Source organism: Oncorhynchus keta, chromosome 2 (assembly GCF_023373465.1).
Source record: "Oncorhynchus keta strain PuntledgeMale-10-30-2019 chromosome 2, Oket_V2, whole genome shotgun sequence".
Lineage (NCBI taxonomy): Eukaryota > Metazoa > Chordata > Actinopteri > Salmoniformes > Salmonidae > Oncorhynchus > Oncorhynchus keta.
In genome coordinates this window covers 41170104-41193117 of record NC_068422.1, presented here as the reverse complement: position 1 = coordinate 41193117, position 23014 = coordinate 41170104, and the positions used below count along the sequence as shown (strand labels likewise).

Sequence of the window (23014 nt, the reverse complement as noted above, 5' to 3'; positions counted from 1 at the left end):
AGATAGAAGTTCAACATGTAGCTAGATGTAGTATGCTGAAGTTAGGCTAGCAAGCAAGTATTTTAGCCAGGTAGCCTAGTACAACAAAAACTAAAAGTCTGTGCTGCATGGACAGCCACATCATATTTAGCTTACGTTGATTGAACTAAATTGTTTTTGCTATCTTTTAGTTGTCATTTTATTAGACTAAGCATAGGTGATTAGATGATGTTGAAATGTTGACGTTGAAATGGTGCTGGAATTGTAGAACCAGCTCCCGTTTTCTTTGCGACTTGAGGTAACGTTCCGTGGCTCAAATTCAAAAGTTGTTTTGTAGTCCGAAAATGTCGGAAAGACGACCTTTCTTGTACAGTAACTGTTTATTATATGCAATATATTTTGTGGACTTCACCAGACAGAGGTTGCTCTCCGGTTTTGTGGTGAAACAAAGGTGTGTTTGAATTTATTCTTATTGTCTCCGCATTAGGTCTGGTGTCACGGTGTCAAAGCATATGAACTAGCAGGTTATAGAGCAAACAACGCAATTATCACAACACATAGGTTGTAATATGGCTTTTTTTTCTGGCTTGGCTTCCCCGGTGATTTGACCCACACACCACTACTGTACTGCACTGTACTCGAATATACTCTACACCTAATTTGACCACATGAATGACTTCTCCTTAAGAGGACACACATTTTTACCTTGAAATTATTAACCAGCCACCCCTGGATTTTTTTTGTAATAAGCGCTGTGACAACCAACTCATGAGACAAAATATGTATATACTGTACTCGACACCATCTACTGTATCTTGCCTATGCTGCTCTGTACCATCACTCATTCATATATCCTTATGTACATATTCTTTATCCCCTTACACTGTGTATAAGACAGTAGTTTTGGAATTGTTAGTTAGATTACTTGTTGGTTATTACTGCATTGTCGGAACTAGAAGCACAAGCATTTCGCTACACTCGCATTAACATCTGCTAACCATGTGTATGTGACAAATAAAATTTGATTTGATTTGATTGAATTCATTAAAAATCCTACAATGTGATTTTCTGGATTTATTTTCTCATTTTGTTAGTTGTAGTTGTACCTATGATGAAAATTACAGGCCTCTCTCATCTTTTGAAGTGGGAGAACTTGCACAATTGGTGGCTGACTAAATACTTTTTTGCCCCACTGTGTGTGTATGTGTGTGTGTGTGTGTGTGTGTGTGTGTGTGTGTGTGTGTGTGTGTGTGTGTGTGTGTGTGTGTGTGTGTGTGTGTGTGTGTGTGTGTATTTGCCCAGTGCTGATAAATGTCTAGCTGCCATGTTGGGTTAATAGGGGGTATAGCCTGTGAGGTGATGAGTGTATATAAAAGAGGCCCACTCAGCACAACTAGTGACACTGTATTTTACTGCCCCGCTGATACAGCTCCAGATATATAGACCATAGAAACCTCTTCATGCACACTCAGGAAAAGGGAGGCCGATATTTCCACTCCTTTATGGTTCATGTTTGTTTGGAAGTGAGGAGAGGGCAGGGGAGGAGACGTGTTGATTATTGCAACGCTCTCTCCCACACAGGGAGCTCCTGCACTATCACACTGGGGATGTCCTCATTGTCTGAAAACACTCTGTATCAGCCGAAGATGTTCAATCTAACGGAATAGAAGGAGTGGAGTATTTTTTTCAAAGGGAGGACAGAGGCCCTTGAATACTTGTAAGGCACATTGTGTTTCCACAGACTGTCCCAGACACCAAGCACTGTAACCTTACTGTTAATCTCAGAGGGAGAGAGGAAGAGAGGGAAGTGAGGAGGAACTGATGCATTTCTCTCTACCCTGCAGGCTGGCTGTGTCCTACATCCTGTAGCAGAGAAAATCTGAATCTCTCTCTCTCTCTCTCCCTCCTCTCCTGTCTTTGGGCCCTTCATTGGCTGGTCATTAGGGTTAGCCAACATTGCATCGCATTATGCATAACATCTATAAGACTCCCCGTAGCCCTGTCATAATTAGATTATGACAGGAGACAGACTCTCTAGTCTCCCATTAATGCACAGGAACCGCTTCATGTCCTTTCTCAGCTTAACAACAGGCACTGCAAATTAACTTCAAAATACCCACCCTGCGAAGATATTGAGAACAAGTATACAAATAAATACAGTGTAGATGACAATATGATTCAGGTCTTATTTGAACACCGTTCAACGTTATGAGTATTGGAGTCACTCAATCATACAGTATATCCCTATGGTCTATTAGTTTGTTGTGACTTACCATATACTCACTGCACCTTGTGCCAAAGCAATACTCCTAATAATAATATATGGTACCTATGTAGTGCATTTCAATGACCCAAAGTCACTTTATAATTGTAGAAACTAAACAAAAAATGGAGATCAAAACACACCTAAGATTACCATGCGCCATGCCAAGCGTAGGCTGGAGTGGTGTAAAGCCTGCCGCCATTGCACACTGGAGCAGTGCAAACCCGTTCTCTGGAGTGATGAATCACACAGCACCATCTGGCAGTCCGGTGGACAAATCTGGGTTTGGCAGATGCCAGGAGAACGCTACCGGCCCGAATGCATAGTGACAACTGTAAAGTTTGGTGGATGAGGAATAATGGTCTGGGGCTGTTTTTCATGGTTCGGGCCCCTTTGTTCCAGTGAAGGGAACTCTTAATGCTACAGCATACAATAACATTCTAGACAATTTTGTGCTTCCAACTTTGTGGAAACAGTTTGGGGAAAGGCCCTTTCCTGTTTCAGCATGACACTGCCACCATGGACAAAACAAGGTCCATACAGAAATTGTTTATTGAGATCCGTGTGGAAGAACTTGACTGGCCTGCACAGAGCCCTGACCTCAACACCATCAAACACCTTTGGGATGAATTGGAACTCTGACGGTGAGCCGGGCCTAATTGCCCAACATCAGTGCCCGACCTCACTAATGCTCTTGTGGCTGAATGGAAGCAAGTCCCCTTATCAATGTTCCAACATCTAATGGAAAGCCTTCCCAGAAGAGTGGAGGCTGTTATAGCAGCAAAGGGGGGACCAACTCCATATTAATGCCCATTTGGAAGGAGATGCTCGACGAGCAGGTTTCCACATACTTTTGGCCATGCAGTGTATATCTCAACTGTTTAGACACTCTTTAGAATGTTTAGAAAAACAGATAACCTCAGCTTCACTGTGTGGCTTCTGTAGGGGCAGAAGTCATTTAGATGCGAGCCAGTACTTTTAGAGAGCTGTTTTACCTTGCGTCCTATTACTTCCATGATAGGATAAAGAAAGAGAGAGGTTTCTTATCTGATCTATCTTTGTGAGAAACTTCTAGTGAAAGCTCTCCACTTTGCAACCCTTTGCTGTAACATCCAGTGTTACACACCTGTTGCACAATTATACTTTTTTCCCTCCAGCTCTACACAACCTACTCTCTCTCTCTCACACGCACTTAACTTAAGAGCCCGCACTGCCCCCTTGACTGCAACTTCAAAGCCTCATGCAGCATCATGGAAATTTGGCCACTGCACTGGTTCATTATAGCTCTCTCTCTCTCTCTCTCTCTCTCTCTCTCTCTCTCTCTCTCTCTCTCTCTCTCTCTCTCTCTCTCTCTCTCTCTCTCTCTCTCTCTCTCTCTCTCTCTCTCTCTCTCTCTCTCTCTCTCTCTCTCTCTCTCTCTCTCTCTCTCTCTCTCTCTCTCTCTCTCTCATAGTCTGAATGATGAGCTCTGAACTTTAAATCACTATTATAGAACAGCTTACCTATAAAAACCTATCAGATATAGAACCTGGGCGTAGGAAATGAAATCCACTTGTTTTCCAGCACAGTATGCATCACTGTAACATGGTTGTGATTGACTCTACTAGTGCCATTAGAATGTCTCTTATTTAACCAAGGGATCTACATACGTTTCAGTTCACTGTTAATAGGAAGAATATGAATGTACGACATTTGGAGAAAATGTGGAACGCTGAGGGGTTGTGGTTTTTCATTTTGGAGAACGTCTCTCTGCTCCGTCCAGTGGCTTTGGCCCTGGTGTGTTTTGTGAAGTAGTTGCTTAGAAATAAAACCGTGTGCTTGATCGCTGCCATCAGCAGGTAAGTTACTACACTTCACTTGATAAACACAGGGATGAACTAATAGACTCTTGGCAAGGAGACAGTAAGTCTGTGCCTCTCACTTTCTCATATCTCTTCTCCCTTCTTAACTCTTCTCGTCTCTCTCCTTCCATCTCTATCCCCAGACCCAAACAAACTCTGGGCCAGCTTTCATTTGTCTCTTACATCAGTGGGAAAATCTAGGAAAGCAATCACACACACACACATACACACACACACACACACACACACACACACACACACACACACACACACACACACACACACACACACACACACACACACACACACACACACACACACACACACGTTATGCTGTTGTATCGTCTCTCATGCTGGTCTACTTTTTAGGGATAGAAAGAGTGTATTTACAGCAGAATGTTAGAAATATCATATATATCTGCACCGTTACCCTAAGAAGCCTTTCTAATTTCACTCCACATGTTCACATGTGCGGCACGAACATAATTATCATCAGTCAGTATTGGATAGTGATAGTCTGTTATACAGTAACTGTACATAGAAAAGTGCGTAAGTGAAGTTCACTGTAAAACCTTTCCCTGTAAATGTATAGCATTATACTGGCACCAGATGTTTTTTATTTTTATTTAGCATTACAGCAGAGATGCTATAATATACAGTGAGGCTATAAAACATTAGGTGCACCTGCTCTTTCCATGACAGACTGAGCAGGGGAATCTAGGTGAAAGCTATAATGCATTATTGATGTCACCTTTTAAATCAAATCAAATTCAAGTTTATTAGTCACATGTGCCGAATTCACCTCATAGTGAAATGCTTACTTACAAGCCCCTAACCAACAATGCAGTTAAAAAAGAATAAGGAACAAGTAATTAAAGAGCAGCAGTAAAATAATAATATCGAGACTATATACAGGGGGTACCGGTACAAAGTCAATGTGCAAGGGCACCGGTTAGTCAAGGTAATTGAGGTAATATGTACATGTAGGTAGAGTTATTAAAGTGACTATAAATAGATAATACCAGAGAGTAGCAGCGGCATAAAAGAGGGGGGCAATGAAAATAGTCTGGGTAGCCATTTGATTAGATGTTCAGGAGTCTTATAGCTTGGGGGTAGAAGCTGTTCAGAAGCCTCTTGGATATAGACTTGGCACTCCGGTACCGCTTGCCGTGCAGTAGCAGAGAGAACAGTCTATGACTAAGGTGGCTGGAGCCTTTGACAATTTTTAGGGCCTTCCTCTGACACCGCCTGGTATAGAGGTCCTGGATGGCAGGAAGCTCGGCCCCAGTGATATACTGGGCCGTACACACTACCCTCTGTAGTGCCTTGCAGTCGGAAGCCGAGCAGTTGCCACGCCAGGCAGTGATGCAACCATGCTCTCGATGGTGCAGCTGTAGACCCGTTTGAGGATCTGAGGACCCGTGCCAAATCTTTTCAGTCTCCTGAGGGAGAATAGGTTTTGTAGTTTTGCCTTGAATAATGGGTAAAAATCCCAGTGGCTATATGTGCCAAGCCTATAGAGACGCACCCCAAAGAGACTTGCAGCTGTAATTGCTGCAAAAGGTGGCTCTACAAAGTATTAACTTTGGGGGGTGAATAGTTATGCACTCTCAAGTTTTCAGTTTTTTTGTCTTTTATCTTGTTTGTTTCACAAAAAATATATTTTGCACCTTCAAAGTGTTGTGTGCATGTTGTGTAAATCAAATGATTCAACCCCCCCCCCAAAATCGCTTTTAATTCCAGGTTGTAAGGCAACAAAATAGGAAAAATGCCGGGGGAGGTGAATACTTTCACAAACCACTGTATGTGTGCCATTCAGAGGATGAATGGGCAAGACAAAAGATTTAAGTGTCTATGAATGTGGTATGTTAGTAGGTGCCAGGCGCACCGGTTTGTGTCAAGAACTGCAAGGCTGCTGGGTGGTTCACACGCAACAGTTTCCCATTTGTATCAAGAATGGTCCACCACCAAATGGACATCCAGGCAACTTGACACATTTGTGGGAAGCATTTGAGTCAACATGGGCCAGCATCCCTGTGGACAGCTTTTGACACCTTATAGCCCTTACCCCCGATGAATTAAGGCTGTTCTGAGGGCAAACGGGGGTGCAACTCAATATTAGGAAGGTGTTCCTAATGTTTTATACACTCAGTGTATCTATGTTTTACAGTAGTGAAACAGTATTGTGTAATATATTACAGCATCTCTGCTGTGAAGCAAAATTACATTGTTTTACATATTAGCACAATCTTTTTTAATACCACACAAATTACCAAAATTACAGGCTAAGAATGGACAGAGAAATAGGCCAATGTGCTCATCTTATCATATTTCTCCAATTCCAAACCAGTGTGTCTCGTTCGCAATGACATTTTCCCTGTTTGCAAATAATTACATCTGAGACGTCATTAGGAATCTGAGCATGGTACTTTCAAAAGTTAGAAAAATTTAAGCTTTAACTAGTGTCTACTCTTCTTCCGTGGCTTAACCCAACGAGAAGGTCACATGTGTTTCCCTGAAATCTGTCTGGATTTAAACATCTTCTATTGTACAGACAGTGAATAGCTTAATCAATTGATAGTGACACAATTCAATTTACTTCCCAAGCAAATTACATTTTTTTTGTCTCCTCGGCTATAGCAGATAGTAGCTCAGCCTCTGAATGTCAAAGAAACGAAACAATGATATCCCCATATGCATCGGAGTCATGTCTTCCCGGGTATTTTAGAGCTTGTTTCTATCATAAAGCACTGCGGACCAAAGCACTGTTATAGATCACTTCATATAATAGGATCTTACACTAACAAGGGGTAGGCCTGTGCCTGTGGCACACCACAATTCGGGTCTTGGTTTTAACTTAAGAGCCCTTCACTGACACAGAGGTAGGCTGTTTAAAAAGTGAGTGGAGGAATTGACTGACGAATCTATGGGTATAGCAGCCTCTAGCTTAATTTTGTCTGTCAAACAGGTAGGCCTACCTTTTATTTCTTAAATAGGGAGAAATAGGATCCAACACAAAGCCATATTGTTCTAAGTCAAGTCTAATTAAAATGAAGACGTTTGAAATGAATTATGCCTGCTCGAATGTGTCTACTTTCAGCACCATGAGCTGTCCATTTTCGATTGATTACGCCACAGATGCTGCTTCCAGTTTCAGCACCACAATGTAAGTTACTCGAATCTGGTTAATTGTGAAGTCAATAACTCTAATAAATACATCATGGGTAAATGTTTTTTTATTTTTATAAAATCAATTATAGTGGTAGCAAGCTATCAAAGTTGACCTTCTCAAACTGAACAGAACAGAGGCTAGTCCGTGCATAAGATTGTTTTGGACTAGGCCTAATCAGAAAAAACATGGAAGAAGCCATTTTTTGACCTTTTATTTAACAAATGGTTAGTGGGGCGAGGGTATACGGACACTCTTGGCCTGCAACACGATGCCAAATGTCGCTCAGCTGAGAGGCGCGTGAATCAAATCCCACGAGGTTGAGGAGGACACTGTGTCCCGGTGTTGTTGCAGTTCATGCTCTCCCCATTGACTAATAGACTATATCACAGTGACATCTAGATGGTTACCGATGTGAGTTATTTCTTGTGTAGGCTGCCACCCTTCTTGAAATATAATCATCGGAGGGAGGAAAAAAATTGGCCACGTTACTAGCTACGGACACTGTGATAGATGCACCTTAGGTCGACAGGCAACTCGATACAACACTGGTGCACTGTTCATTCTCATCCGCTTTAGTGGCTCGCAAGTACGGCCCACAACGTGGTTTACCGGTATGTGTAATGCAGCCCGTCAATCCCCATTAAGAAACGCTGCACCGGTAATATATTGGTAATATCTTTTGAACTGCTACAAACAAGCCATTTCTCTGTAGTAATGGTGAAACCTGTCTGTCAATTATTATCTGGGTGATTTTTTTCTAGGTCGCACAGTAATATACTTACGAGCAATTTAGAGCAGCTGAAATGGCTGGTGTCAACTTGAGCTAAATAGCTAGCTAGGTTAGCAAAGAAAACATGCAGTAACTCAACTAGTAATAAAGATACTTATAAACAAGCCAAGGTACCTAACCCCGCAGCTGCTGAAAATATTATTCCACTTCACCGCTGCTTCAAAAAGATATTTATTAAAATAGTCTGAGCTTCATGTGTCTCACCTGACAGCATGAGGTTGGTGCCTGAAACAGATCATTTTATTCTACAGTAGGCATAAGCTATTACTGTAAAGAAATACAGTATGTTAGAGTCATTTTTACAGGAGGCTTCTAAATACAGTTAATAACAATATTTTTCTGAATTTTGCCCATAATGCATTAATGCTGTAAAACACATTTATGGTATTTTACTGTGCATTCTACAGTGTTTTACTGTTGAAATTACAATAAGGTCTTAGTGTTGCAATTTCACACTCTCTTGTCCTCCGTATCCTTTTAGTTTTCTCTCTTTTGTTTGTATTTTTAGCACTTGCCTTATTCTCCCCTCCCTCCCACTTTCTTTCTGATTGAAGGGGAATGCATGGCTGGCATAGAAAGAAAGGAGGAAATAGATAATGATACCAGGCAGTATGGTGTGGAAAACACTGACCTCTCACGTAGCTGAACAGTCACACACACACACACACACACACACACACACACACACACAGGATATTAATATTATACATTATACACACATTCTCTGTCATTCACGCACGCACACACACACACACACACACACACACACACACACACACACACACACACACACACACACACACACACACACACACACACACACACACACACACACACACACACATACACACACACAGCTGTATTTCTGCTCCTAAATCTTCGCCCAGTTGGATGAGTCCGCTTAAGGGAGATTCACGGCCCAGATGAAACAGGATGGTAAAATGTGTTTTGTGTGTGTGTCAGTCCATTCTATAATGTTGCTTGTGGAGTATTGACAAAAGCAGACTATTTGGGGCGGAATAATCACTAACGGTAAAAATGGATATTAAATGGACCTACAAGGCATGGTTAGCTAGAAACTGCACTATTTGCCTTCTCCACTTTCACCCTGACCAAAAGCCGTCTCCCCAGCCACATCCCCCTATGTCAGGGAAACAGAGTGGCACTCCAACAGAACACACTCCTAGGGCGTTTACACTCTCACGTTGGCTGTTCCATTTCATTAAGAGGGCATTAGGTTGGGGGGCGTTTTGGCTGTATATGGTTTTGTCTCTGCTCTTCCATGCACTCATCATTACCAGAGGAGAGAGTGAGGCACTTCACCTCTCCGTCTCTGGCTCTGTCTGTCTGCCTGTCTCTTTGTGTCTGTTTCTGTCTCTCTGCCTCTGTTTTTGTCTCTCTCTCTCTCTCTTCGTGTCTGTCTCTGTCGCTCTGTTTTTTTTGTGTGTCTCTGACAGTTGCAGGGATATACAATTTACATACACCATATCAGCCACAAGCAGGTTAGACACAACAAGTTACAAAAGCCATCCAATACACGTAATCCAAAAGCCTGTTACTGTCCAATCATGGCAGTGATTTATCCACCTTGGATTGGTTGATTGGTCCAGTCATCGATGAAGTCATTAGTCAAAGAGGTGTCATACTGTCAGGTTATCGAAGTGTAATGACGCATGGTGGGTTGTGGTGGTGACGCCTGCACGCCGCCACACACAAAGTCCCTCCCCAGGTCAAGACACACATTGTTATTTCACAATAGGGAGGGGTTCTGTTCCAATGGTGCCGACAAATGACAACCCATTGTTGATTCCAAATTATGTCCGATTGATCCTGTGAAATGTATAATTTATCTGTATTATTGTATAAGATCAAGCCTATAAAAAGTTTGAAACTTTCTTCATCCACAGCACACACACCCACACACACACTCTCTCTCGCTCTCTCTCTGAGCAGCAGCAGCTGGGAGCGGATCTGGTGTCCGTGCATGGCCTGTCTGACAGTAAAGGCCTATTAGTGTCTGCTACTCTATCAAAACCAGATGTTGCTGGGCCGTTAGGTCCAAACCATGCCCTAACTCACCTCCCCCTCCAGGTATAACTCAGCCTGGAGTGGACCGCCGACAGCCCTTTACTCACCCTAATATTTCACATTAATCCCATGGAAAATAAATGATGTTCTGAATCACCTTCTAAGAGGAAGGGGGGAGTTCAGCTCCAGGAGAGGGGAGAGAGGGGACTAAGCGTGAGGACTAAGCGGGAAGGGGGATGAGGGGTGAGAGATGCAACACAAAGGTAAATACATAGTGAATTTCTCTCCAAGCCACTTATTAGCATCATCCTCCAGTAGTATCCCTGCTTTTTTTCTCGTTTTTACCGTCATACCGCACAGATAAAAACAGTCAGACACACATACAGACACACACGCACAGAGAAACAGACACACCAATTAATACGTTAAACCCCAGAGCTATGTGGAGATTAGATAAGATTTAAGAATACAGAGTGAGTGACACACACACACACACACATAGCAGAGGCTGAGACGAGCAAGTCATCAGACTAAGAGAATAACAACATGCATCTTGTTCACTCTTGACAAGATGACAAATTGCCTTTTTACTGCAAATGAAAAATCCCGTACCAGCCACAGAGTGGATTTACTTAGAGAGAAAGAGATATGGAAGAGGGGTAAAAACACAGAAATAAAGATGGAGATGAGCAGGAGAGGAAGATAGAGGAAAAACATTTTTGACACAGATGAATCATCTCACACTTTGATTCTATGTCAACTGCTAGTTCAGCTGGATAAACATCTACAGGTGCAGGATCTTAATTTCACCTATATTGTCACAGCAAAAATAATCCTGCAGCAACAGGATTTGAACATTTAGTCCACAATGCTGCTTTGTCAGTAGTTAGGTTATTAGCTGGGGCTAAAGTAGGCAACATGAAAAGTGCAATAATGTTGTTGATATAACCGTGTGTTAGTATGGGTTTTTAGTGAATTTATGTAAATCGTGGAGCTCATCTACGTAAGGAAAATTCTCAGCAACAAAAGAGTGGTCAAATTAAGATCCTACATCTGGAATTGGCCAGCAGTTTCCTTCCACTCTGTAAGATTCAGCTGCTTTCTACAGCTCCGTCTCTGTATCTGTTTCTGTCCCCACAGTTGTTCAACTCATTACTTTAGCGTTCTAGATCCTCATACCCCAGGGTACACCAACTGGTGGCCTGTGGGTCGAATTTGGCCCGTGGGTGGTTTTATTTGGCCCCCTAAATTTTCTGAGCCAAAAAAAACATTTTTTAATTGTGTGAAATTTTCATTGTTGGACACAAAAGACTCTAAAAACACCAGGAAATCAGCTAAAGTTATTTTCATTTGAGAAATTTGTTCCCAAGTATTCCTACACATAATAGAGAGACACGTGATCATAAACAAATGTAAGTAAGGTTTGAAATGATTATGTTTTGGTCAAACATTATATCTGTTTGGGCTTCTTGCGGTCAATTTGCAGTCTACAAATTATTTGTAATTATGTTCTGCCCCCCCGACCATCCGCTCCAGAAAAAATCGCCCCACGACTGAATCTAGTTGATGATCAGGGATAGTTTTCTGTATCTGCAGTTTCATCCTCATTACAGTAATAAAGATGTTTTACTACATACAGTTGAAGTCAGAAGTTTACATACATTTAGGTTGGAGTCATTAAAACTCATTTTTCCACCACTCCACATATTTCTTGTTAACAAACTATAGTTTTGGCAAGTCTTTTAGGACATCTACCTTGTGCATGACACAAGTAATCTTTCCAACAATAGTTTACAAACAGATTATTTCACTTATTCACTGTATCACAATTCCAGTGGGTCAGAAGTTTACATACACAAAGTTGACTGTGCCTTTAAACAGCTTGGAAAATTCCAGAAAATTATGTCATGGCTTTAGAAGCTTCTGATAGGCTAATTGACATAATTTGAGTCAGGTGTACCTGTGAATCTATTTCAAGGCCTACCTTCAGAATCAGTGCCTCTTTGCTTGACATCTTGGGAAAATCCAAATAAATCAGCCAAAACCTCAGAAAAAATGTGTAGACCTCCACAAGTCTGGTTCATCCTTGGGAGCAATTTCCAAACGCCTGAAGTTACCATGTTCATCTGTACAAACAATAGTACGCAAGTATAAACACCATGGGACCACGCAGCCGTCATACCGCTCAGGAAGGAGACAAGTTCTATCTCCTAAAGCTGAATGTACTTTGGTGCGAAAAGTGCAAATCAATCCCAGAACAACAGCAAAGGACCCTGTGAAGATGCTGGAGGAAACAGGTACAAAAGTATCTGTTTCCACAGTAAAACGAGTCCTATATCGACATAACCTGAAAAACCGCTCAGCGAGGAAGAAACCACTGCTCCAAAACCTCCATAAAAAAAGCCAGACTACGGTTTGCAACTGCACATGGGGACAAAGATCATACTTTTTGGAGAAATGTCCTCTCGTCTGATGAAACAAAAATAGAACTCTTTGGCCATAATGACCATCGTTATGTATGGAGGGAAAAGGGGGAGGCTTGCAAGCCGAAGAAAACCATCCCAACCACTAATCACAGGGGTGGCAGCATCATGTTGTGGGGGTGCTTTGCCCCAGGAGGGACTGGTGCACTTCACAAAATAGATGGCTTCACGAGGAAGGAAAATGATGTGGATATATTTAAGCAAAATCTCAAGACATCAGTCGGGAAGTTAAAGCTTGGTTGCAAATGGGTCTTCCAAATGAACAATGACCCCAAGCATACTTCCAAAGTTGTGGCAAAATGGCTTAAGTACAACAAAGTCAAGGTATTGGAGTGGCCATCATAAAGCCCTTACCTCAATCCTATAGAAAATTTGTGGGCAGAACTGAAAAAGCGTGTGTGAACAAAGAGGCCTACAAACCTGACACAGTTACACCAGCTCTGTCAGGAGGAATGGGACACAATTCACCCAACTTATTGTGGGAAGCTTGTGGGAGGCTACCCGAAACGTTTGACCCAAGTTTTAAACAATTTTATAAATAATTCTTTCTACTATTATTCTGACATTTCACATTCTTAAAATAAAGTGGTGTTCCTAACTGACCTAAAACAGGACTAGGATTAAATGTCAGGAATTGTGAAAAACTGATTTTAAATGTATTTGGCTAAGGTGTATGTAAACCTCCGACTTAAACTGTACATATTTGTGTGTATTATCTGTAGGTGTTATATTTATTATCTAATGTAGAGTTTGCGTGTTTCTCTCACCCAGGTTCATCTTGGTGTTTGGCTGTCTGGTCCTGTCAGTGTTCTCCACAATCCCTGCCCATCAAGACCTGTCCAACCACTGTCTGCTCATCCTGGTGAGTGTAAGGATATACTGCCACTTGCCTTACTGTCCTTGTGTGTGCATGTGGATGTCTCTCTGTTTCTCAGTGGATCAGATCTGTAGGATAATAAACACTATTCTATGCGGAACTCTGTTTTCAATACAACACTTATTGAATCAGTGTCAGAGTCCAGCAGAGTTCCCAAGCAGCATGAGTGCCTTATGTCTTATGCCACTACATTTTCCCTCAAGGCTGCTGGACGTATAAGTAAGAAGTACAGTTGAAGTCGAAGTTTACATACACTTAGGTTGGAGTCATTAAAACTCATTTTTCAACAACTCCACACATTTCTTGTTAACAAACTATAGTTTGGCAAGTCGGTTAGGACATCTACTTTATGCATGACACAAGTCATTTTTCCAACAATTGTTTACAGACAGATTATTTCACTTATAATTCACTGTATCACAATTCCAGTGGGTCAGAAGTTTACATACACTAAGTTGACTGTGCCTTTAAACAGCTTGGAAAGTTACAGAAAATGATGTCATGGCTTTAGAAGCTTCTGATAGGCTAACTGACATCATTTGAGTCAATTGGAGGTGTACCTGTGGATGTATTTCAAGGCCTACCTTCAAACTCAGTGCCTCTTTGCTTGATATCATGGGAAAATCAAAATAAATCAGCCAAGACCTCAGAAAAAGAATTCTAGGCCTCCACAAGTCTGGTTCATCCTTGGGAGCAATTTCCAAATGCCTGAAGGTACCACATTCATCTGTACAAACAATAGTACACGAGTATGAACACAATGGGACCACGCAGCTGTCATACCGCTCAGGAAGGAGACGAGTTCTGTATCCTAGAGATTAACGTACTTTAGCACGAAAAGTACAAATCAATCCCAGAAAAACAGCAAAAGACCTTGTGAAGATGCTGGAGGAAACAGGTACAAAAGTATCTATATCCACAGTAAAACAAGTCCTATATCAACATAACCTGAAAGGCCGCTCAGCAAGGAAGAAGCCACTGCTCCAAAACCGCCATAAAAAAGCCACAGTACGGTTTGCAACTGCACATGGGGACAAACATTGTGCTTTTGGAGAAATGTCCTCTGGTCTGATGAAACAAAACTGGAACTGTTTGGCCATAATGACCATCGTTATGTTTGGAGGAAAAAGGGGGAGGCTTGCATGCCGAAGAACACCATCCCAACCATGATGCACGGGGGTGGCAGCATCATGTTGCGGTGCTTTGCTGCAGGAGGGACTAGTGCACTTCACAAAATATGAGGAAGGAAAATGATGGAAGGAAAATGATGTGGATATATTTAAGCAACAACTCAAGACATCAGTCAGGCCGTTAAAGCTTGGTTGCAAATGGGTCTTCCAAATGGACAATGACCCCAAGCATACTTCCAAAGTTGTGGTAAAATGGCTTAAGGACAACAAAGTTAAGGTATTGGAGTGGCCATCACAAAGCCCTGACCTCAATCCTATAGAACATTTGTGGGCAGTACTGAAAAACATGTGCGAGCAAGGAGGCCTTCAAACCTGACTCTGTTACACCAGCTCTGTCAGGAGGAATGGGCCAAAATTCACTCAATTTATTGTAAGAAGCTTGTGGAAGGCTACCCGAAAAGTGTTATCCAAGTTTAAACAATTTAAAGTCAACGCTACCAAATACGAATTGAGTGTATGTAAACCTCCTACCCACTGGGAATGTGATGAAAGAAATAAAAGCTGAAATAAATAATTCCCTCTACTATTATTCTGACATTTCACATTCCTAAAATAAAGTGGTGATCCTAACTGACCTAAGACATGGCCTTTTTACTAGGATTAAATGTCAGGAATTGTGAAAAACTGGGGTTTTGAATGTATTTAGATAAGGTGTATGTATACTTCCGACTTCAACTGTAAGTAAGCCTTGTCCTAGCCAAATTGGCCCATAGGGGCAGGACTCTATCTCCTGTGTCAGAATGAGGCAGCTTGATGTAGAAGTACACCCCCTGGACAGGACGCTAGGACATATACATATACACACAGCATGTTTCAGTATCAACTGTTCCCATGTCTATACTGGTCCACACCTTTCAGTGTTAAATTAACACACTGCTTGATGTAAAGCCTAATTGACATATTTCCCAGTATGCCTTGCCTTTGGAGTGAATTGTTACGACCCATGACTGTATTTTTTAGTGACAGAGACATGTTTGTTGCATTCATTTATTTTCAGTCCTGTGGCCTTCACCAAGTGAGAACTAAGTGAATAAATGTTTTCACTAAAATTAAATTAAGACTATGTACTTTATTTTCAGGGCCTTGTTTTACCCTAATATATTGGCCTGAAACTCATGGTTTATGGGCCACATCAGGCCTGCAAGTCACATTATGCTGGCTTGCAAATGTATGTGTAATTCCTATTGGAATCCAGCCAGAGTGGGAATATCTAACATTTAGATTGTTCATTCACCCACAACCTGCGTTCAGAATGACTTCCAGGGTTGAGAAGACTAAGGTATGAGAATACCTAAAGCATCTAAACTCAGTGGTGTAAAGTACTTAGGTTAACATTTTATTTTACTTCATTCACTACATTCCTAAAGAAAATAATGCACTTTTTACTCCATACATTTTTTCTGACACCCAAAAGTACTCATTACATTTGGAATGCTTAGCAGGACAGGAACATGGTCAAAGGAACACACTTATCAAGAGAATATCCCTGGTCATCCCTACTGCCTCTGATCTGGAGGACTCACTGAACACAAATGCTTCGTTAGTCAATTTTGTGTTGGAGTGTTATATTTTTGCACTTTCATTTACTTTTCATACTTAAGTATATTTAAAACCAAATACTTTTAGACATTTACTCAAGTAGTAGTTTACTGGGTGACTTTTACATAAGTAATTTTCTATTAAGGTAGCTTAACTTTTACTCAAGTACAACAATTGGGTACTTTATCCACCACTGTATAAACTGAAACAACCATTTCAGTAACAGGTGAAATAAGTTAAACTAACAGATTGGCTTAGTTTAGAATAATGTATGTTGTTTATTTTTGAGTAGCATAAGATTAATTCATCAATTGATCAATGTACACGCAAAATAATATATATTGAAACAAACTATTCAAAAAATCTACCTGGACTAGAGCATGCTGGGAAATATGATCATGATGTGTGTGGTTTTGGTTTAACTGGTTATTAACACAAACACTGGGGTTCTTTTACACCAATAAGTGTTAATGTCACACCTGAATCAACACAAAAAAATGTTACACTGAAAAAGCAACGCTAGGTTACCCTGATCAATTTGCTGTGCATATATTTAAATGTGTGCATTTTCAGAAATTCAAGGGTAGCTGACGTGTGTGCTGAGTGCGTGTGAAGATCCGTATCATGTTTTATCATACACCGCAATTAGAGCATCCCTGCTACGTTTGGCACTGATGGATTGCAATCATATGAATTACTCGGTCTGCCTCTAACTGCATCTCATAAGAAGCAACAAAGCACATGCTGAGCAAAGTGTATGTATGTGTGCATGCGTGTGTGAACTGTACATGTGTGTGTTGAAGTGAAACAATGTAGACTCATGACTCTGCATACTAATCTTCCTGATTGCTTTCTTGTTATTTCGCAGGACCACAGAAATTAAAACTCAACAATTATGGACATTCCATTTAATCTACTGCAGCTATGCCTTATCAAGTTAGCAATCAGTGATGCTACAGATGTCGGATCTTAACTAGATCACTCTTTTGTCGTAGATACTTTTCCTGTTGCCTCAGGAAATTCAAGTGAGCCTCGTGATTCCTTGAAAATTAGCAGTGCTCGTTTTCTCCATTGGGATCAAGCCTGCTATCAAAATAATATTCTCTCTTGCTCATACGGTATACAGTAGGCCTAGGTCCTATTACTGCAACATTCAAATGTACAAAAATGTATCTGAAATGCAACCATACACATTCATAACCATAATTTTATCTAGCTTAATAACACAAGATAGATATTGGTCTCTACTCCCCTAGGCTATGACATACAAGTGTGAAGTGTTTCGAATTAACTGTCAAATTTGTGTTCAATCGTAGCCTGGGGTGATCTAGTAGTTAGGGCCCTGAGTGACTCAGTCATATAGCCTCGGCACCTACATGAAGCTGAGTGACTCAGTCATATAGCCTCGGCACCTACATAAAGCTGAGTGACTCAGTCATATAGCCTCGGCACCTACATAAAGCTGAGTGACTCAGTCATATAGCCTCGGCACCTACATGAAGCTGAGTGACTCAGTCATATAGCCTCGGCACCTACATAAAGCTTAGTGACTCACTAATTCATGGCTTTGGATCAAAATAAACATGTACCAACATTCTTTCTGATAGTCTTTTAATAAGTACATGTTTTGGTTATCCTGACCTGGACACCATGTATAGTCTCTAAAAGGAAAAATATTACCACCAAATATTGTCTCTTGCACATGCCATTTTCAATATGGATCCATAACGAAATAATATGGGAATAAAGATCACTGAATGACATAAATATTGTAGGCTAATGAAGGTAAACAAATAGTTGTTTAATGGAAAAAGTAATGGAAGAGGCAAGGGGAAAAGGGAAAAGACAGCATTCAGAGGTCAAGAGGGCACTGCTCTGAGACAAGCATGGGGACTGGTCTTGATAAATCAATGAGATTTTTATTTTCAATGAATCTCCGTTTGGCTATTGGTTAGCCTACAATTAGGGTGTGGAAACTGTCACATTGCACAGCGCCATATTTTCCTAACGGAAACCCTGAGGGTTTCATTTTTCATTTTTCTTGGAATAGAAACACCATAATATTAATCAAATTAATTAAGCTACATTGAAAATCAATCCAATATACTATGTTCTTACAAAAATGTTTTAAATTCTCTAGGTACAGCTAATATTACAAAAAGTCAAATGCTTCTCGAAGATGCCCTCTGGGTGTCAAACTAGCACTAACTAGCATTAATGGCAACACTGTCTGACAATTCAATAACGTGCCATAGAATTCTGCGGTAGCCCGCAAGGTGTGCTGCAGTTTGATGCAACTTTTACAGGAAGAACCACTGTAGCATCTTCTGTCTATAAAATGAGCTGCTCGTTATGTGTAGATAATCCTTTTATGTGTAGATAATCCTACAGAAAAAATGTAGTTTTTTCTTTAGCCAAGGAGAACTGCAAATGTGTTGCTAATGCTCCCAATAACATTGCTGCCCTGAATTTATCAAGCGCTATCGACAAAGGTCAGTGGGAAAACGTTGTGATGAACTACTTTCAGGAGGACGATTGTACCATGCGGACTCTCTTTGACTCTGAAAATTAACCAGACAATGAGGAAATCCCTGATTTAGGTTTTAAAAAATGTTTTAAATGAAAAAGACATTGTAGAATCTTCTCATGACAGAGATGGGGAAGAAACAGCGATCAACAGTGTTATTGTCACGGATGAAGTTCACCGAGTTTTGAAATCAGTAGAATGTACGGTAGAAGCAAAGTATGATAAGGAGATGAAAAGATAACACAGAAGGCTGTTTTATGCAACACCTGTCTCTGGATTACATCTTCAAACTAAGGGCAACCATAGCATCCGTGACAGAAAGGGAGAAAGATTTGATGATTGTCTGGCAGACATATCAGTGTGGATGACGGATCACCACCTCAAGCTGAACCTCGGCAAGACGGAGCTGCTCTTCCTCCCGGGGAAGGACTGCCCGTTCCATGATCTCGCCATCACGGTTGACAACTCCATTGTGTCCTCCTCCCAGAGCGCTAAGAACCTTGGCGTGATCCTGGACAACACCCTGTCGTTCTCAACTAACATCAAGGCGGTGGCCCGTTCCTGTAGGTTCATGCTCTACAACATCCGCAGAGTACGACCCTGCCTCACACAGGAAGCGGCGCAGGTCCTAATCCAGGCACTTGTCATCTCCCGTCTGGATTACTGCAACTCGCTGTTGGCTGGGCTCCCTGCCTGTGCCATTAAACCCCTACAACTCATCCAGAACGCCGCAGCCCGTCTGGTGTTCAACCTTCCCAAGTTCTCTCACGTCACCCCGCTCCTCCGCTCTCTCCACTGGCTTCCAGTTGAAGCTCGCCCCCGCTACAAGACCATGGTGCTTGCCTACGGAGCTGTGAGGGGAACGGCACCTCAGTACCTCCAGGCTCTGATCAGGCCCTACACCCAAACAAGGGCACTGCGTTCATCCACCTCTGGCCTGCTCGCCTCCCTACCACTGAGGAGGTACAGTTCCCGCTCAGCCCAGTCAAAACTGTTCGCTGCTCTGGCCCCCAATGGTGGAACAAACTCCCTCACGACGCCAGGACAGCGGAGTCAATCACCACCTTCCGGAGACACCTGAAACCCCACCTCTTTAAGGAATACCTAGGATAGGATAAAGTAATCCTTCTCACCCCCCCCCCCCTTAAAAGATTTAGATGCACTATTGTAAAGTGGCTGTTCCACTGGATGTCATAAGGTGAATGCACCAATTTGTAAGTCGCTCTGGATAAGAGCGTCTGCTAAATGACTTAAATGTAAATGTCTTAAATGTAATGATTCTTATGGCATTGCTCACGGTCAGTGTAACCCAGAGTGACTTGACACAACGGGCCAAGCAAGCTGTACAAACAAAACGGAAACCACACAGGACGTCTTATTTAATGAAAAGGGTTGCAGTCTGCCGTGAAGCATTCATCCAGGTAAACAGGTAAGAGTTTAGCTACATTTTCAGATATTATACGATTCTAATTTTGTCAGAATTTTTTTTCATTGCAAGTTAGAGCTTATTGTTACCTAGCTAGCTGGCATTAGGTGGCTGGCTCGCTAGTTAACATTAAGTGTATGATCTGTGTACTAATATTATCTCAGAAATCCATTTTCATTGCTAGTTATAGCCTAATGTTAACATTGAACCTATTTGGTTAACTTTAACTAGCTATGACAATCGGTTTGTATTGCTAGTACTCTAAAGATTGGGTTTATGGTTAATTGTTTAGCTAGCTGCACCAACGTCAATGGCAGGACAGAAACAGGCTCTCTGAATATAGATTCCCTTGTTCGTGCTTGATTCGGATGGACCAGATCACCACTGGTGGCGGGTTCCCAGTCATCAGCACTATCTGCAGTGCCTCTATGGACATTCACATGGCTGTCTTCTAACACACATGCCATACGTTGCTCAGCCACTTTACCCCTGATTGTGTGCATATAACTACCTCATCACAAGTATCACTTATATTGTTGTTGTACATACTGTATATTATTTTGTTCTCTACTGGCATTGATACTTGTTACATTGTTCTTTATATTGGCATTATTTTTGATATTGCTACTATGCAAGTAACCATTTAGCTGTACTCTACACGTTCTGTAGAGACCTATCCACTTAGCAAGATGTGGCTGGGGGTTAATATCATTTCTTTCACATGACCCATCAATTTAGACAGGTGTGTCTGGGTAAATTCCATCTAATATTTAGAAAATATTTTTTCTGGACACTTTGTTTACCTGGAATGTTTCCTTATTGTAAGATACTACTTTTAGTCTTAATCTTTACCACACTACATGACCTCACATGTGAATCCTTAAAGAGATGGGTGGGGCTAAGGCTTTGGAGGGTGTGAACAATGCTGAATGGGTGCAGACAAAAGAGCTCTCCAGTAATTGTACCAAAAATATTCTATGGCCATTTTCTCAAAGTGGGGTTACAAGTTCAATGCAGAATTACTTTCCCATTGTTCCTCAAATGAAGTGTATTATATACAAATTTGTAGCTCTGAGTCTCTACTTTTATCTAATGTAAAAAACACAATTTCACTTTAAATGCTTATTATTTTTTGTTGTGAATTTTACCCCCCAATTTCATGTTATCTAATTGTTTAGTAGCTACTCTCTTGTCTCATCGCTACAACCCTTACGGGCTCGGAAGAGACGAAGGTTGAAAGTCATGCATCCTCCGATACACAACCCAACCAAGCCGCACTGCTTCTTAACACAGTGCCATCCAACCCGGAAGCCAGCCGCACCAATGTGTCAGAGGAAACACCGTGCACCTGGCAACCTTGGTTAGCGCGCACTGCGCCCGGCCCGCCACAGGAGTCGCTGGTGCGCGATGAGACAAGGATTTCCCTACCGGCCAAACCCTCTATAACCCGGATGACACTAGGCCAATTGTGCGTCACCCCACGGACCTCGCGGTCGCGTCCGGTTACGACAGAAGCCTGGGCGCAAACCCAGAGTCTCTGGTGGCACAGCTGGCGCTGCAGTACAGCGCCCTTAACCACTGCGCCACCCGGGAGGCCCAAAATTTCACATTTTAATACATAAGCCCGAATCAAGGCTGTTAACCCCGATCTTGTTTAGAAATTACTATACCAGACACTTTTGGATAACATAAATAGGAGACAAATAAAATAACAATAGGTTACACCAACATTAGTTTTCATTCATACAAAGTGTTGGTTAAATTGCCACAGTAGATTTGTCATGCTACAAAATGCTCATCAAATAGATGCATCGCCTTTAGGGCTCCATTTTTGGCTGGCATTAATGTGGTGTGCTAGTGTCAAACGCACGTTAGTTTGCAATTTCGTCATGGAAAAAAAACTAGCACTGGCATTTTCCAGCCCTAACACCAGATTCTGCATTTTACCTGTCTAACATCAGCACGCTTGCGATTAGATGGGAGGGGTGGAAAATATTTGAGGCGTGTCCTTAAAACCTCTTAAGGATCGCACCCTTTAAAAAAAACTTTTAGCCTAAAATGACATTGTTTTGCGGAGTGGAACGGGAACCCGAGCAGACTCAGACGAGCAGACTGGGATGAAGTAACCAAGGTATTTTTTGACACAGGGGGGACATGAGTGCAGGTCAGGAGAAGCTCGTGCAGGTTGCTGGAAACTAGGAGCGGAGGCTGAGGCTGGCGCGAGAGGGGTTGCGAGAGGGGTTGAGACAGGGTAAGCAGGCTGGAGGGGAATCCAGGGGAGTAGTAGAGTGGGGAATCCAGGGCAGAGTAGCAGGATGAGGAGACGTAGGACTGGAGACAGGAACCAGAGTCAGACCTGGCAGAACTGTAGAGTAGAGGAAAACAGGCACAACAGGATCTGAATAGTAACAAACAGCTAGAAATGTAGACTGACTGAGCAGAGATTACAATCTGGCAGCGTGGAAGTGGCAGGGTTGAGTATTTGTAGAGGTCTTGATTATGGAACAGGTTGCAGCCGGTGGATCTGCTCTGACCCCAGCACACCTGTCTCTGCCCACATAATCACACACACACAGAGAGAGTGCGAGAGAGAGTACTGGGGGAGGGGTGGCAGGTCAAGGAGACACAGGATGAAAGGTAGAGGGCATTGCAGGAGCAGATTTGACAGACATACCCAAATCTAACTGCCTGTAGCTCAGGACTTGGAGCAAGGATATGCATATTCTTGATACCATTTGAAAGGAAACACTTTAACATTTGTGGAAATGTGAAATTAATGTAGGAGAATATAACACATTAGATCTGGTAACAGATAATACAAAGGGAAAAAAGTGTTTTTTTTCTCTCATTTTCCCCATCATCTTTTGAAATGCAAGAGAAAGGCCAAAATATAATATTC

The 23014-nt window shown here is 41.9% G+C and overlaps 2 protein-coding genes across 10 annotated transcripts in view; both read left to right on the top strand.

Annotated features, from left to right (window-relative positions):
- The window catches only part of LOC118361308 (potassium voltage-gated channel subfamily KQT member 5-like), a 142627-nt gene that overhangs the window by 77289 nt on the left and 42324 nt on the right, over window positions 1-23014 (top strand). For 6 of the 9 annotated variants that reach the window (XM_052476713.1, XM_052476714.1, XM_052476721.1 and 3 more), the window contains one exon: window positions 13328-13424. In XM_052476713.1, coding sequence (XP_052332673.1) covers window positions 13328-13424 — 97 coding nt within the window. The remainder of the gene's footprint in view (window positions 1-13327; window positions 13425-23014) is intronic. The other 3 variants (XM_052476732.1, XM_052476727.1, XM_052476720.1) reach the window with 1 other exon arrangement.
- Window positions 1-23014, top strand: part of LOC127911022 (uncharacterized) — a 197263-nt gene that overhangs the window by 147304 nt on the left and 26945 nt on the right. The window lies entirely within an intron of this gene.